This window comes from Centruroides vittatus, unplaced genomic scaffold, assembly GCF_030686945.1.
Source record: "Centruroides vittatus isolate TY-2023 unplaced genomic scaffold, ASM3068694v2 contig_329, whole genome shotgun sequence".
NCBI classification, from domain to species: domain Eukaryota; kingdom Metazoa; phylum Arthropoda; class Arachnida; order Scorpiones; family Buthidae; genus Centruroides; species Centruroides vittatus.
Window position 1 is genome coordinate 2608894 of NW_027122113.1, and position 27999 is coordinate 2636892.

General features: G+C 31.7%; 3 protein-coding genes and 1 long non-coding RNA gene across 4 annotated transcripts in view; 2 read left to right on the forward strand and 2 right to left on the reverse strand.

Annotated features, from left to right (window-relative positions):
* LOC136973772 (pancreatic lipase-related protein 2-like) lies at positions 1 to 22162 on the forward strand. The gene is made up of 10 exons (XM_067268527.1): positions 1 to 134; positions 2572 to 2855; positions 3849 to 3995; positions 4070 to 4178; positions 4252 to 4368; positions 4444 to 4551; positions 20533 to 20790; positions 20934 to 21072; positions 21140 to 21355; positions 21887 to 22162. The coding sequence occupies exons 1-10, from the start codon at positions 53 to 55 to the stop codon at positions 22002 to 22004; spliced, it is 1578 nt and encodes a 525-aa protein (XP_067124628.1). The 5' UTR covers positions 1 to 52; the 3' UTR covers positions 22005 to 22162.
* Positions 1 to 27999, reverse strand: part of LOC136973776 (ubiquitin-conjugating enzyme E2 T-like) — a 290402-nt gene that overhangs the window by 232992 nt on the left and 29411 nt on the right. The window lies entirely within an intron of this gene.
* Positions 22120 to 25214, reverse strand: LOC136973774 (uncharacterized). The gene is made up of 3 exons (XR_010880550.1): positions 25007 to 25214; positions 24799 to 24896; positions 22120 to 23427 (listed from the first exon to the last, which is right to left on the reverse strand). It is a non-coding gene; the product is annotated as an uncharacterized lncRNA (long non-coding RNA).
* Gadd45 (Growth arrest and DNA damage-inducible 45) lies at positions 24715 to 27828 on the forward strand. The gene is made up of 6 exons (XM_067268528.1): positions 24715 to 25339; positions 25709 to 25810; positions 25893 to 26013; positions 26104 to 26199; positions 26306 to 26431; positions 26516 to 27828. Exons 1-5 carry the CDS (start codon positions 25302 to 25304, stop codon positions 26408 to 26410), a joined length of 462 nt encoding a protein of 153 aa, XP_067124629.1. The 5' UTR covers positions 24715 to 25301; the 3' UTR covers positions 26411 to 26431; positions 26516 to 27828.

A 27999-nucleotide genomic window follows, 5' to 3' on the forward strand; every position in this document is an offset into this window, starting at 1 on the left:
GTATATATTGCATTGTGTATCTACATCGCATTCGTTCTTAACTTAGCCAAAGATGAAGATGAAATTATTCGTCGCTTCACTCATCATCTATCTTCCACTTCTGCAGGATTTGATCAGCAGCTTAGAAGTAACCCGTGAGTAATTTTTATTTATTTTAATTCATGAAAAAGTAAGCTATTATCAATATATAACTATATAATCTGAGATAGAAAATAAGTTATAGTTCTGTAACGTTATACTTTTCTCTTATAGCGCATTAAAGTGAAGGCAAATTGAGTTATATTTAATATATCGTGACTGTATTTAACTATATTTTCTGGAATGAGGCTAAATCTTTATATATATATATATAAACAACACAGACTTGTTGTTTATATATATATTAAAATTTTTAATTATTTCAAACACAATAATGTATATATAAAGTTACAACTGGATAACCTCAATTAAAATTATGTCATTTTAATTATTTAGCATAGTTTTATTTTGAAACATATTTGAGCGAGATAGATACAAGTACTTTTCAAGTTTAATTGTGTACAATTTGTGGTATAATGATATGATGAACCTATCCCGAAAGTAGTCATCATGAAGAATAATTAGGATAACAAACAGGTCATTTCACCCAAACGATACTTTGTATGTGTTTGTTCATCGTTATCTAATAGAAATTCTTTAAAATTTAGCTCAAAACGAAAAAAATAAGTACGAAATTTCTGTTATACTTCATTTAATATAGAGTAAGAGGAGGAAAAAGCTTGAGTTGCATCATCTATTACGTTATATAATAGATAGAGCAGACTTTTAAAACGAAATTAATAATCATTATTATTTAGGTTATAAAGATTTTTTCAGATTTTAAGACAATAAAAATTGTATACAAATGGAAAATGTTGTCAAAAAAATAAAATGGTTTATCGGTGTAAGGTCTTTAGACTCGTTAACAATAAGAAGGGTATGAACAAGGATTAACTATTTTTTTTTTTTGTATATTACATAACTTTCGACCATACAAATTTTAATTATATATTCCAAAAAATTATTAATCCATACGTTATTTAATAAATTAGCATCTGTCTTGTTAATAAATAACCCAAACTTTCTTATGACCTATTTTCTATATTTCAATTCCTTACAGAATTCCTGAAACTTTCCCTCCCTCCCGGTGTATCTCTGTTGGAAACTTATAATAATTGTTTAAAAATCTGTGTATATATATTTTTTTTTTCTTTTAACAAAGCGACATAATTAGCAGGAACTTATGTAACCAGATTTAACTTTATCATTTTACTTTTCCATTTCTGTTATAAATTAGAAAGATTACTAGCTGTACTAATGAATTGTATGTAGAGACACTAATGCGATAAATACAGAATTAATGATATAAAAATAGCTTCTAAATATATCACTCTTGACTTTTCCTTAATCCTAAATAATTACTTTTTATTTAAATTATCAATTTATATTCATTAATTTAAGTTGCATCAATTTCTGACATTACATAATCCACGATACAGTGCAAAGTATACTCGTATTTATTAAACTACTTCCTTATACAGCAGGAAAGTGGTTTTGAAAAAGTTCTACGTTTTTATTCGACCATAAACTTTTGTTTTGTTGATTTTTCTCCTCTCGTAGTTTACAATAAAAGTATTACACTAGTCAAACCTTTTACGAGTTTCCTCGACGAATAATCTGTCATAAAAACTACAAAAGTATGTATATATGTTATGTTAAACTATGTCAATTTTTAAACATAGTTTAACATAACATTAATACGAAAATATTTAATGCAGATTCCCAATGAGGTCGATACAGATTCCCTCTGAAGTCAATGAAATTCAAGTGGTCAAGGGTTCAGTGGAAATTCAAGTGGTCAATTGGGATCAGTGGAAAAATCAGATACTTATTGTACATTTTGGAGAACTTCAGATAATTTTTAAATAAGAATAACAATCATATGGAAAATTCACGAACTGATTTAATAATTTACTTAATATATTACACAAAATATTGGGAAATAATATAAAAATTTTAAGGGAATCAATTGAAAAAATATACTTTGTATATGGGAGGTCAATGCAAGAAAAGGGTTGGAACACCTGTAAATACAATTTGTATTTATTTTCATCGAATTTACAACTACCAAAACGTAGATTATTAATTTTTTAAAAATAAGTCTATTCATAATTTTGAACTATTTTATATAAGAAAATTGCATTGTTTAAAAATAATGCTAATACTAAGTCGTTAGTTTAAACAATATAATTAATATTTTAATCCGTAAAAATTATAATTCAATGAAAATATGTAGAGCACATAATAAATAGCCACAATAAATTGTTTTTGTCATTCAAATTTTAGTAACCCGCTTTTCATTTTCATTGTTGTAGTTTGATGAAGAAGATAACGTAAGTAACAAATAATTCTATACTAAGAACAGGTAAATGTAAATAAACGAGTGATTTTATAATACAAAAATAAGTAAATAACGATGATGATGATGTTTATTTATAAGAAAAACAAAGATAAAATCGAATTTTCGGTTGAATAATTTATTTTTCCTCTCAGTGGATAAATCTAAGGCTACGAAGTGCATGGGAAAATACGGTTGTTTCACTTTGGAATCGCCATTTGCTCTATCGCCACCCAAGAGAATGTTAGCCACGTTACCTTTATGCCCAGAAAAACTAATAATTAAATTTTTCCTATGGACGAGACAAAATCCCGAGAAAGAAGATGTAATTTACTCCCACGAAATGGAAAGATTAGAAAGATCTCACTTCGATCCGACGAAACTCACAAAATTTCTAATTCATGGATGGACGCAGCATGGAAAAATTTCCTGGATTTTGGTAAGTTAAATGAATTGTGTATAATGAAAAGCAAATCAAAATAAAAATAGCGAAAGATAAATATTTTGATAAAGGTGTCTTATTATCAAAGAGAATATTGCGAAATGGATAAGTTACATTTCGTAACGAGGTGTCGCAAAGACGAAGTATTTTCAAAATTACAAAATGATTTTTAGTTTAACTACAAGTTTAGATGAAATTTACTACATTTTAAATGTAATGATAGGCCATAGATAAGGAATTCATATTTTTCAAATGTCTGCCTGTTCGTCTAAAATGCGTTATATATAACCTAAATTAATCATCATGAACAATTTATCATATTTTCTTCTCATTTCTATAGTATGTGAGTAGTGCTATAATGCAAGGATAAAAAAATCAATAATGAGAAATGCTACGATAAAAATATATATTATTGTGGCATCGTCACAATGCCAGGCTTAATTTAAACAACCTCGTGACTTCCAGTCCAGACCGAAAATTTGTATATAGTCACTCGTATCTCCGGCTCTTAAGCTTTCCATATCTGGTCTCGATCTTCATCTAGCTAACTCCGTTCTCGAATTAACGAAGGACGGACGACAGCGGAAATGTATAGGTCTGCGATCCATCATTTATAACATTAAAATAAATATAATTTAGTAACAAAAATCCAACAACTTCTTTACTATATTCGCTTAAATTGATACGATTCAGTGTATGTCCCGAAAGAAAAGACAATATAAAAATATTAATCTTACAAAAAAAATTAACATTTTTTTTCTAGTTTTAATTTGGGTTTTGTTTATTATTTTTAATATGTTTTAATTTGTGACGAAAAGTAAAATATAACTAAGCATTTCACATACAAATTGCTTAATACGTTTCCACAGATAATAATCAGATAAAAGATAATTTATTGTTGTTATTATTAGAAAAGATTATGTCTTGATAATGCTTACAAACAGGAAAAATCAAGCAATATTTTTAATGCTTATTTTTCTCTAAATTTAGGCAGCAACTAAGGAACTATTGATACACGGAGATTATAATATTATAGCCGTGGATTGGCGCATAGGCGCCAAATCTTTACATGTGAAGTCATCGGGAAATACGCAAATGGCGGGTGCAGTCACTGCAGCTTTCGTTCAATACATGAAGGTTTATACGCGCCTTATCATCATTATCTGAACTTAATTCTAATTAATTATTTACACGTATCATTTCCTATACAGAAAGCTTATCGTTATTCACCAGAGATGATACACCTCATCGGATTCAGTATGGGATGTCAGATAGCGGGATACGTCGGAGAAAGAATTTCTAATATTGGTAGAATAACGGGTAAGTTTTCATTTATAAAATATTAAACTGTGGTTTTTTAGTTGTTTAATTTAATTGCTTTTCGTGCAAAAAGCTTTAGATCCTTGTAGATTGGATTTCGATCACTCTCATCCTGTCGTGAGGATAGATCCAACAGACGCACTCTTCGTAGATGTCATCCATACTGATTCAAGTGTCACTTCTTGGACTAGTAAATATATTTTATAATTTCATAGTTAAATATATAATAAATTTATCATGTAAGTAAATTGTTATTATTTAATAGAGAGAGGTACCACCCACGATGTTGGTCATTTGGATTTCTATCCAAACGGTGGAAAGAATCATCCCAGGTGCAGAGGTAGACTCAAAAAAAGAAGAAAAAGATGGGTAGGTAAGTGTTAAGGTTATGATTTATTTTTAAATTTAAGTGTTTAATGTAACACTATTAATTCTAATACTCATCACTGCAGTTACACGTTAGAATATTTACAGTAATATACATAATTAATCCTACAAAAATGTTTTAGAAATAATTTTTAGATAAAATTTCTAAGCAAGTAAAAAGACAAAGCTCAGTAAAGAAAAGTTTAATCTGTCTAAAAAGATTTTAAATATTTGATATATTTAACATTAGTTTAATTTATGTGCTAATAAAATTGGAGAATTTGTAAAATTTGAAATATGTTAAATAAACAGATTCTATGCTTAACTGTTATTATGGGTGGCATTTATAAAAATGTCATGATGATGAGCAAGTGTTAACAGCTTTTACAAATGCCACTTATAATAGTAGGTAACAATCAAGAAAAGTTAAATACATAGAATAAACCTATATAGTATTTATACATGCATTTAATAAAGATTTTCTTATACTCTAACACTGCTATTACATCTAGTCTATTGCAAAATATAAACGAATTCTTCAGCAAATTAACAACTAGAAAAGATAAATTTTATCAATTGATCATTGCTATATATAAGATAAGAATATTAATAATATTGATCCAGATTTTTTGAATTATTTTGTTAAATTAAAACCACTTTGAGGTGCCTATGAGAATACACAACAATATTTAGATGAATAATGAAATGTGAAAAATAATGAGATATACAGTAGTATTATGTGACGTAGATTTTTACAATCAAAGTAAACAAGTATCCTGAAGACTGAAGCATTAACAATACAATATTCGTATTATCTATATGTTAAGCCAATTGGAGTACAAAAATCTTACACAGACAAATCTATATATATAATGGAGATGGGTTGATAATAATAATAATAAGCGCAGAGCCCAAACGGTTAGGAGTTGAAAGTTGAAATTTGGTACAGTTAGAGAACGTCACGAGAAGGTACACTAAGAAGGGATTTTTCGAAATTATCCCCCCACGGGAGAGAGGGAGAAGATTAAGGCTTACCCTGAAGAACTCGGCTTCTACTGTACTATTTTAGATGCGGTTTTTTGCGTTTTTGATTGCGTTTTAATAGGTACCCTATTAAAACGCAAGGTACACTAAGAAGGGATTTTTTGAAATTACCCCCGCGGGGGAGAGATGTTAAAAATGGAAGTGTTAAGAGAAAGCGACGTGCAAGATTTACAGGCGTAGATGCGGTTTTTTGCGTTTTTGTGGGAAATCGAATATATTTTTAGACCCATCTAAAAATTCTGTAATTGGTCTGGAAACAAGGGGACTTAATTCTTCCATTCTGTGAAAACGGGTAAAATTGGCTTTAATGTAGGCTAATAATCTTTTTTTTTTTTTTAACTTTTTCCGCCCTGTGGGCACTAAGAGGGCCTCTTTTAGTAGGCCCATTATGGGTTCGGCCAGGCCCACAATGGGGCGACCGGGTGGTGAGGGACGGGGCCCGACATATCCGAACGGACCACCCCCCGAAAAATTCCTGGGGATTATTCGACCCGTTCGGATTCGATCCCGGGTTCCCCAGAGCGGTAGGCTGCTACCTTTACCGCTCGGCCATCCGGCCGTCTGGCTAATAATCTTAATCTTCGCTATCGTTACTTTTTGCCCGAGCAACGCCAGGCTTATCTGCTAGTAGAATGTATTTTTCTTTGTGTCTACATTCAAATTCTGTTGTAATGAAGGAATATAATATATAAACTTTAACTAAATGTCGACCACGAGCATTTTAAAGTAAACTTTACTTAAAAATAAAGTATTTACTTAAATACATGATTTTATCAAATAACAACTACAGTAGAGCATCGATTATCCGACTCAATTGGGGACTGAGGTTGGTCGGATAACTGAAAAAAAAATGGATAACCGAAAAGTATGAAAAATACATTAGTATAGTATATTAGTACATCGCTATTAACCTATTTCGCGTTGAATTTTCATCGATATTAAGCCTAACAAAATTCTTTTAAAAATAATAATCGTCGCTATTGTATCGTTAAAAATTATTTCTTTATTTTGCACAAAATAAATACAAAAATAAAGACAAAAAAGAAAATTAAGCCTGGTTTAAATACTGGCCTCCCTTTCATGGTCGAGCCATGTTGCCAGCTAAAACACGCAAAAATTTAACAAAAATAATATTAAAGTAGACAAGACGTAGCCAAATATTGTAGCGTCACGTCACTAGCGGACATTTGAATTTGCGGAGTAGAACGCGGTCGGTTAACCGATGTGACGGTTGATCGGGGGTCGAATAATCGATGCTCTACTGTATTGAAATTACTCTTGTACAAGATTTCCAGTATTCATATACGTCAACAACATACATGATTACTGTAAATTAACAAAATACGTTAAAATTAAAATCTTACTCAATGGGATTATCGGCTATCGAAACAAATTTTCAAATTTCAGATAGAATTAAATCAAGAAGCAGTCTACAACTTTTGCTATACAGTCAAACCTGTTTTTATGCGGTCTTTTTTTGTGCGATTTTTTTAATGCGAATTTTTAATTTGTGCGGTATAGTTGGCGACTAGTCTCGTGCGATTCGTCATGTCTTACGTTGACTTATTATAGCTAAATAAACTTATTATAGCATAAATGCACTTATTATAGTAATATTATTGCATGAATATGCGAAAAATGAAATAATTTATTTTTTAAGTCAACAAAACACCACCTGGACAAAAATATGTAAAACAGACGATAGACCAGATGATGCAGTCAAGTGCTGACATCTGTTGTCAATAAATTCTATTTCGTACGGTTTTGAGTTATTTTCTGTGAGACTTTTTTATGCGGTCCCTGTTGACCGCATAAAAAAAATATTTTTTAATTGTGTCGCGAAAACTATTATTTACAGCCATTCGTGAAGTTTCGTGAGATTTTTTTTATGCGTTTTTTTTAATGCGGTCCCTATCCCCCGCATAAAAACAGGTTTGACTGTATTTTACCAATTCAAATTAAATTGATTTTATTAAATTTTAAAATTAGTGTTTAAGTCTAATTTGACTCGTATCTCATAATCCACTTTCATTCTCAGAAAGAATGAAAGTTAATATCAGGTCTTTTTAAATATGAGCTCTTATGTTGACAATACTTTCTACTAATTACGATAATAAATGTATGCTCTAATTAATTCTGAAAAAGCTGGTAAAAGCTCTTGTCCAACTTCCCCATTATTCAAACAGGAGGTTAAGAAAACCATTAGAAAATCTGACAATTTTCAATTATACAACAATATAAGGTTTAAATAATAACAAAAGCATAAAAGGAGTGATTTTGTTAAATTATGACAAAAAATATCTATTTAAAAAGTACACAATGGTTAGAATTAAACTGATGGCACTCAGACACGCGTGGAACAAGCGCTACTGAATCGAATCGAATAAAACTCAGTACACATGCAATGCAAATCAGGAGGAAGAGATTTACGAGGAAAAAGGTTAGTTGACATTTTTACCACCAGGGGAAATGCGGCGCTGCAAGGATGACAATTATATTCTACTAGAATAAAATTAATTTTGCATGTGCTCAATGTAAGATCCTTCCCTATTTACCATATGTTGCAATCGTAAAATCGCGTTATCAACTGCCACACGTAACATTTCAGGAGGAATCTGGGAGACGTCTTGCACTATACTGCTCTTCAGATCCGATACGGAGTGCAACCCCCCCCCCCAATAAACACGATTTTTCAAATAACCCCACAGCCAGAAACATACATTTACGCCACATTTTCCTTGGTGATGAAAATTTTAACTGATTTTTTTCATCCGTAAATCTCTACCTCATGATCTGCATTTCATGTGTACCGAGTTTCAATTCGGTTCAGTAGAAACGGCCAGTACCACGCGTGTCTGAGTACAGTCAGTTTAATTCTAACCACCCTTTATTTAAGTTTAAAAATCAATATAAGTTTTAACTTTTTAACTCCTCTTTATTCGCTGCTTTTAAGAAACGATAGTATAGAGGGGGTGCACGTGACGTCACATGACTCTGCTCACATATACAGGCGCCGTATTGTTTGCTGATTTCACGTTACCCTGCTTGATCACTTTATTACGTCAACGTGAAAGAAAGGAATTTTACTGGCTTTGCAGCCGATTTAAAAGGTAATGATTTGATAAAATATGAAGAGAAAACTTCTTTATTGAATTGGATCCATAAGAAATGAAACAAACGGATTTTTCATCCAACGATTTAACCACGTGGCCAACTATAGAACATGGAGACATAGTAAATTATTTGGTTTTAACAACTAACGTTGTCACACTGGATTAGATGAAGGCATACAGTACAAATCACTCGATGCTCATAATTATTTGAAGCGGATTTATTCATCGTGATATTTTTTTCGTAATGATTTAATTTTGCTTGTAGGAAAGGTATTGTACGTATCTTCATGTGAGACTTTCATACACTTACTCATAACATAACTGCGTTAATATAAAGATGAATGTAATTTTATATTTAGTCACATTTTAAGTTAAATTGTATTTATAATTACCATTATTTTTTTTTTCTTTTCTCACTATGGTTTTGTGTTGCGCAAGTCTTTAACAACCTATTATTAAGATTAAATTAATTAGCTTAATAAATATGGCTATAATAAATTGAAGGGCTTATCACATCAGGGACTGACTAGAACAAAATAGACTAAATTTTTACAAAAATTAGCCTTTAACCACAATCAAATATTTAGTAGAATGCATTTCGGGCACAAAAACTCATTAGCTTACACCCATACAGTATAAACACAAATACCTATCAAAACCATCATAACATAAATAGCAATTCCGGACTAATACATTCTGGAATTGGCTGATCAGGAGTTTTTGTGTAAAGGAGTTTCCAAATAATTTACTGTCTCCATGTTCTATAGTTGGTCACGTGGTTAAATCGTTGGGTGAAAAATCCGTTTGTTTCATTTCTTATGGATCCAATTCAATAAAAGAACTTTTCTCTTTATATTTTATCAAATCATTACCTTTTAAATCGGCTGCAAAGCCAGTAAAATTCCTTTCTTCCACGTTGACGTAATAAAGTGATCAAGCAGGGTAATGTGAAATCAGCAACCAATATGGCGGACAATTGTTTTGTTGGGCGGAGCGATGACGTTATATCACGTGACTGCACCCCCTCATACATAAATATTAACTGTTTGTGTTTTATTTTAGAAAATGTGATTCTTATAACTTTGTTTAAAAATATACAATTTACCAATATGGCTAAGTAATAACTTTAACCGAGCCTAGTAATAAGATGAGCGAATAAAATTTAATCAGGAATGACGAACATTTTTGAGACCGCGTGCCACATAGTAAGCATTAGTAATACCTAATTTTAAACATGTTTATGCAGATGATAAATCACAATCTTATGATAGACTCCATGCAAGATGATTTCTCATTACGTGCAACTTTGGGCACGCGTGCCATAGTTTCGCCACGAACTAGATGCTTCCTTCTTATATTTTTATAAGGATAATATTCATAGTTTTCGTAAATGTACTGTATATAGTAACTGTTTTAATATAAAAAGAATAACGTAATGTTTATTAGGTACGTGCAAAATATGTAGGCCTATTTCTCGTGCACTCGAATAAAATCGGCTTCGAACATTTCAGTAAGCAACAAGTCGGCGATAGTGATCATTTTCCGTATGACTCTCGACTAAGCCGTTAATGGCAGCTTCCATTGAAACGGAAGTTGCCATTATACTGGGTTGGCAGCTGTTTTCTACTTGAGCGTATATGTCGTGCTATCTATCGACCTCTAAATCGCTACAAATGCATACGCGAATAAATTGGTTTGTCCGCTTTGCTTGGTATCACCTTCACGCAACTGGTCGCTGGCATAACAATACACAACACAATAGACAGGACGTATCCTAATGGTTAAGCGTGTGACAACACAGGTTTGCGCTCGACACGATGTCGGCTGCTTACGATTCGTGTAAATAGCGAGATTGAGGCCGAAGTTTTAAACGCGAAAACGTGTACGTCGGACGTTCAGCGCCGCCTTCCTGTAAGCTTAGAAGTTTGACAATGGTGTTTGGAATGTCGACCATGATTCACTGACTTTCCAAACACCATTGTCAAACTTCTAGGCTTACAGGAAAGCGGCGCTGAACGTCCGACGTACACGTTTTCGCGTTTAAAACTTCGGCTTCAACCTCGCTAATAAGCTTTTAGACTTGCTTTTCTGACATTTTAAAATTACGCACTAATCGTTCAGTAATTCTTTGCTCCATTACGTCATTTCCCGTGCACTGAAAGAACTGGTACTGATACCCAGGGTCGTAACTAGTCTTTTATGCGCCCGGTGCAAGCTTCTGTAACTACGCCCCAAAACTATGATATAAAACTTGGTCCAGGTCATTTATACGCCCCCTGGGGACTGCGCCCTGTGCCTGGGCACCGCTGGCACCGCCCTAGTTACGGCACTGCTGATACCAATGTTTATTTAATAAACTCGCTTTTTGATAACGGTAACAATATTGTTTTCGTAAAATCGTTCGACTTTTGAAATGGATATTAGACGTATGGCATTGATGTAACGATCATAAATCCTCGTCTTAATTATTATAGGCCTAATTAAATAAATGCTACAGAATATCATATAGCGCTTCTGGATTCTTAATACAAAATAAACGTGCAGTATGCTGTGTTAAATAATATATATTCGAGTGCTCATTTTTGAAAAACAGTAGCGCATTTGCAAATGTTGACCCCATAGTATAAATTGGAGTAATAATGGTAACTCGTAGAAAATTTCGTTAAACAGCAATTTAGGGGAAGATAAAGAATTATATTTATAACCCTTTATCTTCTTGAACTGGAGCAAAATTTTTTCGAAATTAAATTGTTCGACATTTTCATGTGAAATTATTTATATATTCTATGTATTATTCATCATACAAATGACTCTTATAGGTAATCTGAGTCATTTGTATGATGAATTATACGTACGTATACATTAGCAATGAAGAAGAAATAATTTATTATTTTAAATAATATCAACGCGCTTTAATATAGAAATTGTTATTTCACAGTTTTTATCTAACTCGTTACCTAATATTTTTATTTCAATAATTTCTTCCTATTTTACCATTGCAAAAATTATGACTTTGCGTAAATTTTTATTAATATTATTACAATTAATATCAGATTTTCAGTTTCGTTCGTAACGTTACTAGCGAGGTTGAGGCCGAAGTTTTAAACGCGAAAACGTGTACGTCGGACGTTCAGCGCTGCTTTCCTGTAAGCCTAGAAGTTTGACAATGGCGTTTGGAATGTCGAGGATGATTCCACTGATTTTTCAAACACCAATGTCAAACTTCTAGGCTTACAGGAAAGCGGCACTGAACGTCCAACGTACACGTTTTCGCGTTTAAAACTTCGGCCTCAACCTCGCTACTATCATATTTTAACTTCATTTTAGAACACGAATATCATAAAAATAACGCAGTTATTTTTGTTGACAGTGGAAAAAAACGTTTTACGAAAGCGTAAAATGCCTTTTTTCACTCTCAATAAAAATAATCATGATATTAATACAATTACTAATCGATTATAATTAGATAAATTATAACTTATTTTTATGAAATGCAGTAGATGCGAAGTAATAAATTCGAAAAATTCATATATATATATATATAAATATATATAAATAAAATTAATATATATATATATTAATTTTATTTATTTTTAATAATTCTGTACATTTTTTAAATTATTTTTAAATTGTTTTTAAAAATAATCCATGAGTAACTCTCTATCAATAGTTATATTATTTTTACTTACAAAGTTACTATCTCTGCTTAAAATCTAATCATTGACAACTTTTTTGCTCCATTTTTTAAATAAACATGATTTGGTCGAGGATTGTTACTATTATTGATATAAAGTTTATTTATAGTAATTATAAATGAATTTATAAACAATAAAACATATTTTTAAACTAAATTGGAGTGACTGAAAATATATGACACAACTATCAACTGAAATTTTTCTTATGTTATAATGAATTTACAAGGTTAAAGTTTCTGTTAATTACACATATAAATACAGTAAAACCTGCGTAAAACGGAATCGCACAATACCGATTTTTTCCGGTTTGAACAGGTTTTTTTAGCATAGAAAATCGCTCTGTTCCGAAGAATTTTTCCCGTTTAGGCAGGTTTTAGTGCATTTTAAATTAAATTTCAATTGTATTATCTAAATAACTAAAAGCAGTTTGTTTTTCTATCGTAATCAAATAGTAAATCGCGTTTAATTTTAGGAGTATTTTATTTTCGAACGTTTATCTATAAATTTACTTACGTTTTCAGTTACTAACGGATCGTGTTTCAAAAATAGCATATCTGAAAAGTTCATTACTTTCGTGTAACTATTTATAGCGTTGATGTTTAGATTTCGTTTCCTCATTTACGTTGGCGGTGGCTAGTATTTGCTAACTAAATATAAAACTGAAAATAGTCCCATATAAAATGATGCTTGCAGTGAAGATCAGCGACTTCTGTTGAATGTTCCAGACATCGCTGTCAACATGTCGCAGCCGGGGATAAGAAATAAAGACTATAACTTTACAAACTGTCAACCCCAATTCAAAGGAAAAACAATTTTTAGCGCACTCTCTTTTTGCCACTGTCTCTTAATGCCAAATAAAACATTTAACGTCTTATAAGAGACAGTGACAAATAATTAGTAACACGAGATGTGCCGATTATTATAAGTTATATATAAAAATGGACACGTAAAATATAGATTATCTTACATCTGTAGATTGCCATGTAGATCGTCAACAATATATCATAAATTTAAAAATAAAACTTATAATCTAATCTAGATTTCCTATATTATCAAAGTGCGCATCGGTGGCCGAGCGAATAAAACCACTGAACACTGCTAGTTGGTCGTGGATTCGCCCCCGCTAATGGCCTAGCCACGTGGAGTTTTTGGATTTTCATCACATTCGTAATACCTGAAGAGTGGTCAGTTTCCCATAGAAAGTACTTCTTCGCGGGAGTATTCTATGGGAAGTATATCCCTTCGGCAGATCGCCCACGTGTTACGTTACCGTACACAAATAAACCAAATCAAACTAGATGGTATGCAATTTGCAATTGCCCTCTTGCAATTTTAAATGTTCTTCATATTCATAAAGTATTACGGTATTACAGAAATTGCATTTTGGCCTACGTTCTTTATATCAAAATGGTTAATATCTGTTCTCATTTCGTTCATTTTTTCAACAATACATCCACAGTTACAGAATGAAACTTCAAATTTAATTCTTCATGGTTTAAAACTTAAAATTTCATTCTTTACTTAATTGATTTGCTATAAATATAGCTTCTCGATTCTTTTCAATACCGTACCATATATCTTTTATTTTAAGACATTTTTAAACCTATTTTTATCTTTTCGAAACAGAGATGCATAATCAATGGTCTGACATTAGCAGTCCTTAATAACAGTCAGTTTTCATCGCCGGTAGATCACGTGGTGCGTTATGCAACAATAATAGATGTTTTGGACTGAACTGCTCGACATCGCATCAGTTCAAACGAGCTTTGCTAGTAACGAGCGATTAATTTAAACTCTATTTTTGGGCTGCAATTTGAAAAAAATTGTAGATCTATAAATCTCCACTGTAGCCCATCTGTTTTTCCTTAGTCCTTCCTTCGAGAACTGAGTTAGAGAAGTAAAAGCCGAGACCAAATATGGAAACCTTAGGAGCCAAAGGTCTCGATTAACTATATGCGAACTTCCAATGCAAACCGGGAGTCATGTTATTTCAATTCAAAAAAATTCCCCTGAGAGGAGTTAGATCGGCATTGTCACAATAGCGAGGTTGAGGCCGAAGTTTTAAACGCGAAAACGTGTACGTCGGACGTTCAGCGCCGCTTTCCTGTAAGCCTAGAAGTTTGACAATGGTGTTTGGAAGGTCAGTGGAATCATGCTCGACGTTCCAAACGCCATTGTCAAACTTCTAGGCTTACAGGAAAGCGGCGCTGAACGTCCGACGTACAAGTTTTCGCGTTTAAAACTTCGGCCTCAACTTCGCTAATAATTTGCTCGTTAACGTTTAAAACGCTTTCAAGGTGACGTTATGCTACATTAAAACAATTAGTTATTATATATGCAGAAGAGCTTGGGAATAGAGCGGTCGATATTACCGGTATATTGTTTTTTTAACTTGTTACTTAATAAAATTATTTTTAAAATTTCCTTTCGATAAAAATACTAAACTTCGATTTCATAATCATGGTACGTCGTAGAATCGAAGAAATAAATTTTAGTACTTTGAATGACGTCGCTGGAATATTTAAATAGTATATTTAGCGATATTTTTTCAATAACACGTCGAAAATTATACAATAAAATACACAGTATATAAATTATTAAAGAGCTTTCTTCGTTCTTAATTTAATAATAGGAATATAGTTAAAGTTCTAACTCTAATAGCGTTTAATCTAGATACAGTATAGTTACTACTTCATAATCAATAGATAGTCCCAACCACCATTATTCATACGTTGAAAAAAAATCAGTCTCCATTAGTTTGATTACGTATCATTTTCTTTATATAACTAAAATCTTTTCATAATTAATTTTTATCAGTATCTTGTCTTGTTGGGCATGAGCTTCTAGGCTGTATCGCCCCGTGGTAAAGTGTGACCTAATTGTAATAGTATGCGTTTATAATGGTTGTTACGTGGAGAATAGTGCCTTCCAGGCGGTACCCTTTTCAAGGGTAACTCGCCTCTATTCAGGCGTTACAGACATGGAGAAAACTCGGAAAATTCCACGTGGCCAGGCGAGGCGCGAATCCACGACTGAACTACCAGTGTTCATGGAACAGAACAGCTTGGCCACTGGTGGGCCTTTTATCAACGTTCTAATATTGATTAAATATTTAAAAATTACTAGATCTTATGAATCTCTAAATTCGATTCAGTTTATTCTAGTATTCATGCTATCTATTCGAAATTACAAAATTCTCGAACTAACCGAAAAATAATGTCCTGTGTATTTAACTGAATTTAAAAAAACTTTCTGAATACTGCGAAATAAATTTAACAACTATTAGAAAATATAAATATATTTATTTATATTTTTATATCTTTATTTGTATTGTTTTATTATATAAATATATATTGTTATTGTATAAATTTATAGTTTATATTTATAAATGTATTACAAATAAATAAATGTAGTTAATCATTTATTTATTTAAATTTTTTATTGGTTTTACCTCTAATTAAGCGAAAGATTGCAGAAAATAAAAAAAAATTATTTCAAGATATTTTCTCAAAATTTAGTAAAATAAAACAAATTTTAAAACTAGAAAATACGGCCCACTAATCGTGGGTTCGCACTCCGCCAACAGACTGGTCACGTGGAGTTTTTCAGGTTTTCTTCTCAAATAGGTCCAGATCGCCCATATGTTGCATTATCTCACAAACCAACTAAAAATTGAACTTAATTTTGAGGGTAGGGATAAGTTTAATTAAAAAAAAAAAATTGTAAATGCTAATAATGAGTAAACTTCATTACGTCCTGTCCTACTCGAAATATGACACATGTACTCTGATCTTCTTGACATTTAACCACAAAAATTTAATAGCATCTATCTCCCTAATACACAAACTTCCTTGGAAAATTTCAGAAATTTACCACAAAAGAAAGCGGAGTTATTAAGCTTCAAAGTGGGTGAACAACATCGTGCCTCCCCACAGACATACAACTTCAGCGGCACGACGTAACAAACAGGGCCGGATTTACATAAGGGCATTTGGGACCTGTGCCCAGGGCCCCCACAAAACTAAAAAAAAATTATGTTTAAACATAATTTTTTTCTATTACCGCGACAGCCTAGTGTGGCCTAATCATGAGGGCAACAGGCAGAGAAAACCAAACCCGGGAAAAAAACCTATGAAACATCGGAAAATTTCGGAAAAAATTTCACATAGGTATTTTTCAGTTAAATTAAAATAATTAGTTTTACGCTATAAAATATATGTATGTTTACAATAACCTTATTTTTAAATGAAATTTAAAACTTCCTAGTTCAAATCTAATTGAAAGTACAGTATTTTGTGTAAACTTTCCAAATCATCAAATTTGCCTACTCTTAAAGGGGGGACCCCCACCGAATTTGTGCCCAGGGCCCCTGGATTGGTAAATCCGGCCCTGGTAACAAATGTCATCAATGAAAGTAGGAAGCCTTTGATGTTCTTCAATTCGCTGACTGGGCGATGCTACTATACTGTATACAGTAGTACATACACAATGCATTGACAACCGATTGAACAGTCTGTCGCAAGATGTAATTGTTTCGCGCTTGTACACTAACACTATAAGTCAATCAATAATCCAATGCAAATACCTCAATGTAGCTTGAGTGATATCACTGAAGCTGCCATTTGGCGGCTTCTGTCTCTCTGGGAGTAATGCACTAACTGCAAGAATCTCTCATATGAATACTATATGGGCAGGCGAAAAACTCACTTTATTGTTGCAACGTTAAAGACAGTACTTCAGCGAAATATAATTTTTAAGCTTTCCGTACTTGGAACTCGTGATAAAAACTAACTGATACATAACTCAGATCTTATGCGAGAACTTCAATCATCAGGGAAATATTGTGCAACAAATATGCTTCAGCAGAGGACGCAATTCCTAGCACATCATCTGCTTTGCAGCAGTTGGATTGAAATGAGCCATGAGACAATATGAATTTACAATTATCATAATTCAGTTTTTGTAGTATCTGAAATGTATCCTTCTCCAATGTCCACTGTAGTTACCGTATTTTACGGACTATAACACGCACTTTTTTCTTCGAAAAATTGCCTCCAAAATTCAGGTGCGTCTTATAGTCCGTAAAATACGGTAGTTGTTATTATAAACTCACAAGTAACATGGTTACTGGGTTAATAGATATTTAAAAATTAAACACCTTAATAAAGATATAAGTGGCTGCCGATCTAGAAGTAAAAAGGAAACAATCAGTCGTCCTCCCCTCTGCCAGGTATCTCGTGTACCCATCTTAATATTGTTGATTTGCGGTCGATATGGATTGCAGGATACAAAGCAAACTATTGAGGAGTTTCGGCAGAATCACATATGCAAATAATCTAAACATGATAAATATCCCCCTTTGGTTTGCAAAAAATATGGCCACTATTTACTTCTCATATTATAAATACGTATTAATTAAAAGAATGAACCCATCTCCTCTCAAAAAAGACAGGAACGTCAGTATAATAGCCATTCTGAGTGTTAACAGCATTACTGCATTTTGTTGTACGATACTATCAACGCAAACCTATATCGAAGCTTTATTCAAGATGACTTATACACAACATAAAACGTAACAGCATCGAACCTATTTTCATTGTGGGTAACGTTCGTTTCTATATAGTAACTGATTATCGCGGAGAACAACAAATACATTTGAAGTATCTGTCTTTACAGTCACCTCAGCTAAATCCTATAGAGGAATTTTTTGTTCTTAAAAAACAGATACAACTTTCGACCACGCCCCCACTAACAGCACTCTTTAAACTCCGTGTAGAATCGATAATTACTAGCATGAAAAACGAATTAACGTTGACGTACGAGCCATTTTATGAGCGTATGACATTTACTAGCAGCGAGTAAAGGCTCCCCTTTACTACAAAGAACGAACTTGATAATTAAGAGAACGGTGAAATGTACGGTACTTTGTTTGCATACTTAGACTATTCCATTCGTTTATGCGACGTAAGATTCAATATATAATAACCAGGTTACTGTATTATTTTCTTTAACTGCTATGGAACCTCCGAGTGAAACTCGTATATATTGATTTTTTAACTATTTATAACACATTTCCACTTATACGAGAGCTGGCATAAGTAAGTTAGTGTTGTTAAAAATATGTAATACTATAAAATTGCATAACACATAATTAATTTGTTTGAAATCAAGTCAATATTAAAACTGTTTTAATTCTGCAGATTCGTAACATTTGTGAAATGTGTTCATTAATTTTTACTTTCCTGGCTCTCTTACATATAACAGTGTTTCCGGAAAGTATGGCGATTGGTCAAAAAATGACCCCCATAGATTTTTAATTTTTGGACATCGGGACCTTGAAACGTCGAGAAACGCAAGAAAAAAAATCGGGGTTTTTTCCGTATGTATGGGGGTTAGTGTGTTTGGAGGGGAAACGATTTTGTTCACCCTTTTTGAATCTTAATAACTCCCGTCTTTTGTCGAAAATTTCTGAAATTTTCCAAGGAAGTTTGTGTATTAGGGAGGTAGATGCTATTACATTTTGATTATTAAACGTCGAGGGGGTGGGGAGATAAACGGGATCGCGTGTATCTCCTATAGAGGCAGAAGACTTAATGACAATTTTACTCGTTATTAGCACTTACAATTTTTTTTAATAAAACCCATCTCTATCATCAAAAGTAAGCTTTTTTCCATTTTATAATAGTTATTTTACTAAAAATTTTAAAATATTTTCATAATAATAGATGACGCCACCAAATGTTGCCGGGAAAGTTAAACAACTTGTTGCTGGAATTTTTTAAAATTTTCTTCAAATTTACTCAACGGTGAAATCTAATCTCGAAACTACTACTTCATTAACTAAAAATCATGCGTTAACGAAATGTGTCTCATCTTTTCGCAACTATTTTATTTTTGTAATACTTCCTCTTAATAGTTATAGCCTATCTCCTTATTTTAAATTTGTGTCATATTTTACTAAATTTCGTCTATAAATTTGATGGTTGATGGAAACAAGAAACGCAACAGTTGAACGATCTGCTAAAGACAGATGCCTCGAGCGGTACTTTCCATGGAAAACTTATCCTTATTTAAGCGTTTAGACACGCGAAGAAAACCTGGAAAAGTTCACTCGGCTAAGACAAGTATATAAATTAGAAAAGTGAACTATTTCTTAGAGATAAAGAGTGCAACAATAAAACAAATTTTCCTATAAATATTCATTAAATATTTGTTTTCAGACAGTTTTGCACAGAATATCTGGATTGTCATAAAAACTTGCTTTAAATCGAGTTGAGAGAGGCAATTCATTATAAAAATTATGTTATCGTACAGCATAGTACCAACTTTCGATTGTCAAATTATGTAGAAATAACTAAATAATTTGGCAATCGAAATAACTCCAGTAAAAATACTTTTAAATGTGTAAAAATGAAATAAAATGATTTTCTAAAAGAAAAATAATGGAATCATAAATTCTGTAATATCCAGTAACTTATACATTAATTCTATTCTAGATCGAATGGCATATTTATTAGAATAAAGTATAAGAGTATAAGATTATAAAAAATACTGTAACTAAAAGATGCTCTAGATAGATATATTCAGATATGTAAATTGTATCAATTATATCTCATATACAAGTAGTTTTCACTTCCATGATAAATTTTTGAGCTGCTAAATAAATAATATATTTAAATATATTAAATGATTAAATATATCTTAACTGTCTATGTGAAGATCTATCATATGAAAATGAGTGTATAGAATTCCAAATGACTCACGATAGAGAGGATGTTGACGATGCACGCAGTTATCAACACTTTCAGACTAACAATATTCGACCCAAATCCTCATCATATAAGTAGGAAGGAAATTTAACATAATATAAATATAAAATGGAAATTTAACGTTAATTATAAAAGAATTTCTAAGAATTATTATGGAATAATATGATCATACAAACTAATTTATAGAGCTTACGTTAGCCTAACAAACACTAGTTCGTAATCAAACTGCTACTAAAAGTAGGCCTTTCAAAGCTTGAATAACATAATGTGTCTGATATAAATGTAGATAAATATTTTTCATTAGACTTCTTAAAACTTTGCAAACTAAATGAAATTTAGATAACATTAGAATTGTTTCCTTTTGTAGATTTCGGTGAAATTCTCTACTGTAGTCACGTGTCTGCATATCATTACTTCGTTGCATCTATCAACTCAAAATGTCCACTTTACGGTTACGTATGTGACAGTTACGATAATTTTCTGCGAGGAAAATGCCGCAGGGGATGTGGCAAAAATAACTCTTTATGCGCCCAAATGGGTTTGAAAGCAATCGAATGGCATCATTACATTCGACCCGATTCCACAAAAATGTTCCTTCAGACTACAGTCGATATACCGTATTGTAGTAGGTCTTATTTATTTTATTCATTTTAATAATGTTTATAAAATATATATATATATATATATATATATATATATATATATATATACACTGTATAATTATTTTAAAGCATGATTTTAATTAAAATCGTAGTTCTTTCTTTACAGTGTATCATTATTATGTAGAATTAGTATGCAATTACAGAGACGAAGAAATGCTCTATAAATATGGAAGGAATAATAATAAACTATTCATCAATTTATACGGATCAAAATTACAGACGGGTTTTCAAGAAGTTTCTTTTATGTATGTATCTCGTATCTTATATTAGCAATTGATTAAATTTTAGTTAATATTATTTTACTGCTTACAGAAGCACGCGTTTCAACTCAAAACCTACAGTGGAATTTTTGTTAGCTTCGAAAAATGTGGGTGTTATTCACAGAGTAGATCTCAAATGGAAGCAAGCCAATGAAATAGGAATTTATTTCGATTCGTGTGGCCCTTCTTACAACGCTAAACAGGAATGTAACGAATGCTCTTTCTGTTTTAAAGAAATCAGTATCTATACTCTAGAGACGAATGTTTGGTAAGAGAATTCAACTAATAATACTGTAAATACTAAATAAGTAAATACTACTGTTTATTTACTAAAACTATTATTTAGTTAGTTTCAAATTTGAATACACAGTATTTTTAGCAGTAGTTGAACCTTTTACCGACATAAATTTAAGAATTTTAACATAAAAATATACATAAATTAGTTGTGAAGGCCGGATGATCGAGCGTAAGGTGAAAGCTTGCAGCTCTGGAGGACCAAGATTAAATCTGGACAAGTAAAAAAAAAAAAAAAAATCCAAAAATTTTTCGGGCTGGTCCATCCGGATATGGCGATTCCCGTCTCTCTCCACTTGACCATTGTGGGTCTAGCCGAACCTATAACGGACTTATTAAGAAGGCCCTCTTGGTGCCCACAGGGTGGAAAGAGCAAAAATAATAACAACAACAATTTAATAGTTAAATTAAAAACTGCATACACTATTGATCTATTTATCAGAAAGTTTCGTGAGTTTCATTCAGTAGGAAATTATTGATTAATATAAATATTTTCCTGTTACAGGAATATATTCTACAGTGATAACTACACATCGACCCGGAACGAAACCAAAACTTTTCGTGTCACTCCACATCACGACTCTTGGAAATCTTCGTTCGTAGAAGCATCCCTGTACAGATAACACATCTAACTATTGATAAATTTGTTTTATATTCTATGAATATAAATTATATATTACGTAACTTCTAACAAAAACAAATATGTACAAAATTAAGTAATTAATTATTCGCTCGTCAGTCTCAGGTATGAACTTATGTATATAAACAATAACATTTTAAAAAAGAGAGAATAAAATATATTATATAAATATTTAAATTTTTGTTTATTTAAGCATAATTTTCGCTCTTTCTCTGCAAAAAAGAGGATATTTCTTTATATCAAATAGGAGAAATCTAGATCAACATTACTTTTGTTTTTATTCACTTAAAAATCTCTTTTTGAAAACTCTAGAACAGGTGATTTATTTTCTAAGATTTCTACTCTGAAAACTATAAAAAAAAAGGGAGAGGGAATAAAAATCGATTTAAATTACTTCAAGCTGTCTTTCCTCGAAGGTCGAATTTTATGAAAGATTAATGGTTTTATGTAACCATTAACCTTTCACACAATTCTAAATTCCTCGTGTAATAAAACAAAGGAGAATAAAATTTATAATAGTAAACACTTTCAAACGCATGGATGAACACGTGCTTTCTATTACTCAATTCAGTTACGTAAGCTCTGTTTAGCATAAACGACAAGTATTTTTAAATCTACTCTTCGGCAAAAGAGGGCGACACTGTATAAAATTACCGTAACGTTCTACGTTACGCAATATTTCGAAACTGATGCTTTTTCGATCAATAATGCTGCAAACAAAAAATGAAACCAAACCCAGTCTTGTTTAGATACGAAACCAGACGTCCCCCCTTCAAAAAGTTCTACAATTCATCTAAATATTTCAACGGAATTCTTTGTTGTTGTTGTTTTTTTTTTAAATTGAAGCTAGGGAGCACATACCATCCCTCATCGTAACACGCCACATCACGTGTCGAACGATCGAGATGTTGAAGAAATTTCCAAAAGAAAAAAAAAAAAAAAAAAAAAAGGTTTTACAGATCGATATTCGAGAAAACAAAAGCGTATATTTTTCTTCGGAAAGGTCGCGATTTGATTTAATAATAATTAAATTTGAGTTCTCTAATCTGTATTCTGCTTTCTCCCGGTTACTCGATCTTCCGTTACTTTTCCTAGAAGGCTGGCGTAGTAAGGTAAACGTGTGAATGTAAATGGCTATCGCATTTCCGTGTTGAAGTTAGCCGTTTTCGTGTAGCTCGTTAGTAATACGAAGAAAAATTCCGCCTGATATTTTTCGACCAATAACGGGAAAGATGCATCGACTTAAATTAAGAGAATTCACGTGATACAATGGATTCCGGTAATTCACCATTCCAGGAAACATTGATCGATGAAGGAATTTCCCATGAGTAGAAAAGGGAAAGGATACTTCGAAAGTGATGTTGTTCGACTTCTAAACGTCTTCCAACTCGAAAACATTCCGCAAGCTGTAAAAAGAATTAAAACAGAACGCTTTTTATGCGGCGTATAAAGCGAATTAAACACAATAACAGTATTTTAAAAAATCGTTTGTTTGCTTTTTTTTAATCTGTAAACATATAAAACCGTTAGCAGCGAGTTAAAGAGATCTTTGACTTTTCTAGATGAACGAACTAGATTGTTGCAACAACAAAAAACCTAGTTGTTTGAGCACACCTGCGAAGGTTAAAAATCAGCTCGTGGACCTTAGTAACATATGGTGTGACGTCACAGCAGCGGTCGTTATGCATGGGGACGACGATCAGACGCTTTTCAAGGTTATCTGTCGCTAATTTAAGGGAATAAGCAAACAATGGTGAAAATAAACTTTTGCTTTATCCCTCGTCTCTTAAAATAAAATTTTTATTGTTATCATATTTTATAAATAAACTATGATGCACATAAAATATATATATATATATATTACTGCTTTTAAAAATATTTATAGACTATTTTATTTGAATTAAATTTAATTTGCTAAAAACAACTCCAAAAGGAATAAATAAATTTCAGTTAAGGAGACATGTGTTACGTCTTCAATTATATAACGTCAATTGTTAAGGCTGACTTCAATAAACAGATCAGGTTGCGTCCAGGCTGAGGACGCACTTCAGTCTCTGTTAATCTATTTACGTAACGATGACGAAGTTAAGTTAAACCATTGTCATCTGCGGTCTAGCCCGTAATGTTGTATTATGTCGGCCTTATACATCTGTAAAAAATTACGCATTTTCCCCATATTTTAGTTATTTAGCCTTGGTGACAACGGGGTTAATGCATGACGACAATTTGATGTCGGCGAGATCACGGAGGTCAGCAACCCAACTGGCACGAAATGCTGTACTGGGTGACGTTTTCGATGCGACAACGGCGTTAATTATCATCATTTCCATCTTTGAACTCGTATATTTTAGCAAAAACAGAAATGCTAAAATCACGCAAAATCTCTGAACCTTCTTAACGATCGAAAGTACAACGGAATCGGTGAATTAATAATATAAAAATCGAACGCATTTTTTTATTCTTTGCAAAGTTCAAGTTCGATTAATGCAAAGTAGTCACGATTTACAATGAGTTCTGTGAAATTCGCTTTCAGTCAGTCGATTCTTCATCATTCGAAATGGACTTTTAACATATATTCCTTCCCAGAAAAAAAAAATGTATGTTAAAAGTCCATTCCGAATGATGTTAAAACTAGGACAAGAAGAAAAAAAAATTGTGGAATATCTAATTTAGTTTGCAGATAGAACGCGTCTCTCTTCAGCTTGTAAAGAAAAATTATTAAATATTAACAAGAGACGAAAACAAATCCAGATAAGATAAATTTCGCGCCATCATACCCTTGACGAATACGAATGATGCAACAGTTTTCCCCGTTGTCGAAACTTTACCATAGTGCAACAAACAAAGATGGTGACGTCAGAAAACCAGGCTCATCCTGCAAATATAACTGTTATGTACAGTACAGTACATTAATAACTTGGCTTCGTATCTGTAATTTTTTTTTTTAAAAAAAGTCTAGTTAAATATACACTAAAGTTTGCTCACCCGGTTTAAAATTCACTTTCGAGCATTTATCTATCTAGGTATGCATAATGGGTCGATAGCCTCATTTTCCGATAAACCAGCAGCACGGGAGAGAACGTAAAGGTCACAGTAGTAGTTCACATGTTGTGTAGCCAATGAGAGAACGGGATTGAGATCTTCTACGATCATCTGACGTCACAGAATACGTTCGAATAATTTCATTGTACACTCCGTGACTCTACCAGTTTTAACGCAGCCAATCGACTAGGAAGTTACGTTCGTATTTTGTGCTCAGTTTTGGAGTTGTAATAACGTGATGGTACTAAAGAATATCGAAGATACAAGAAAGATGAAGTGAGTATTTATCTGTTAAAATTGGAGTTTGTAAATGCACGACCCGCGCCGGTTTTGGTTTACTTTTAATACATATAAGAGAGCGAGCAAAATGTAAAATAACATATTAAAAATGGATTTTATGCATTATAAACTGCATTAACCGATTTTAAAAAAGGGAAATTTACGTGTAAATCCCAAATATCTCGCTGAATCACCGCACTTATCACATGTTAAGAGGGGTGAGAATGTCTGACGTAATCGATCGTGACACGTCATCTCGTGATTAGGTAAAAACCCATCTTGTGATTTCGATTATTGAATGCTTTAGTTACTGTTAAATTATTTGAAAACATTTTTTAAAATGAATTACTCATATTTAATTTCTAGTTCGTTTAACTCTGCTCATCTCTTGCGAGAATTATTGGTGGAAGCTAGAAGCGAAGGTCGTGTGGCGTGTGGGGTTTATCATGCAGCTCAGATCATGGAAAAGTATGTCGTGTTCTATTTTTTTATTGAATTTTTTTTTCTAATCAAAAAATATATTTGTAATTTTATACGTATGAATTTACAGATGTCCTTCTAGTATTATGCTATGCATTCTTCCACAAAATCATATGGATGATGCCGAAACGCACATCCATTCTGTTTTGATTGAAGCGTTCTGCTTCGATAATAATATCCGTTTGCTAAAGGTAATTCGAAATCGATTTTTTTAAACATTCCTTTTATGCAAAAGTTTGCATTTTATGGATCACATTTAACAAAGATGCAAATTTAATTAGGTGGATAGCGAGGAAAAGTTATCAGAAATTCTCAACATTCCTAGAAATTCATCTGGAAGATACAGGCAATTAGATTACAGATGTGTCCTCATAAAAGTAAGATTTCCTAATTAGTATCTATAGCTTACTATTTAATTTGCTTGGTACATACCTGAAAATAATTTGTAAGATTTAAAAAATAAATGCTAAAAATTTTTTTCAGCATCCAAAAGAACTATGCAGCAAAACAGTGGAGAGTTTCATTCAATATTATAAAGAGAATTATAGTGATGCATATCCTCAACCTATATTGGAGCTACCTGTGTGAAATTGTCACTCCTCAAAAGTTGTAAGTGGCATTATAATAATAATAATAATAAACCTAAAAATGTGAGAAAAAAATTGAGATATTTATTAGTGTGATATGTTATAGGTATCAAGCATGTTATTCCGACGGCTGGAAAGCTGAAATGATCCGAATATGTTTATCGGATTCAATAATTGGATATATCTCGCATCCGATCCGGCTCATGTTTGAGCTGTTACGTGCATGACCACATGGAGTGATCGTTTTTATTCACATTCTTTGCAACATGATGTATGTCGATAGTTTCCACCATTTTGCAATATTATATATTATACAGTGTGCAAAAGAAATAATAATAAATGTTATGATTGCAGTGATTTCTTGACAAATTATTTTTAAAATTTGTTAATATTCCTGCAATCTGTTCTTTAAGAGTTAATTGTTATCAAAATATGGATGTGTATTTTGTTAATGACCATTATACCAATTTTATGGCAGATAAGTATAATGAAGATATGTCTGTTAAAAGAAACAATTTAATTATGATGTTATTTATTAAATTTTTATAAATTCTTAATGGTCAGTAATTTATTAAATGTTAAAATTATTTATTATTTAAATCATTTTGTTATAAGTGCCTTTGTATTTTTTAAACATTAGTAGTAGGAATTGTTATTGTTAATTTTATAAATATTTATTTTATACAGTTAACTAGTTCAAACTGAACTGTTTAAGATATAAATAGTAAAGGTTCAGTATTACACAAAGCTTTTTCTAAAAGCTAGCAAGCATTTCAAGGAAGGATGAGGTCTATAATTGTATTCAGATTCATTGTTTTAATGCTGTGCATAGATTCCAAACAGAATCCAATGCAATGGAGATGAGAATTTTTTAGGATTCAAATGATTCCTCTTGTTAAACAACAATATTTATATATATATATATTGTATAAGAAAAATTATTACATAAATGAATTTAAGTTATTTATTTGTTAAAATTTCAAATACTGTATATCTTTTTGTTAAATTTATATTTAAATTAAAAATGAAAGAATTATAAGTTGTGTGAAGATGTTAATGGTTACAAGTGCACTTAATCCAAATTTATATCAATTTTGACATATCAAAGTTATAAGTCCAATAGTAAAATAATTAACATTTTTTATCAAAATTTCAATTAATATCTTACTTTAAGGGATAAGTTTTAACATATGTTTTTCAACGTTTAAATTTTGATTATTATTATTATTTTGATTGATAAAATTACATATAAATTAGTTTAGATGATATAATACTGTGCATTTGGATTTATTAAAGACAAATGATTAAAAATTAATTTTTGAAGGCATAGTTAAGGATGTCAGATACAACCTGGCAGCTTAAGATAGAGAGAGACCACACTAAATTGAAAATAAGTCTGAAATTTTAATTTATCATCATCATCATCATCATCATCAATCATCATCATCATCAATCATCATCATCATCATATGCAAGTTTTGTTACTATGTTTTAAGTGGCCATTTTACATATTTTACTATTTTGGATATAACAAACTGACACACAGACAGACATATGATGATCTGCGTATAACTGAAAGTAAAATTTATA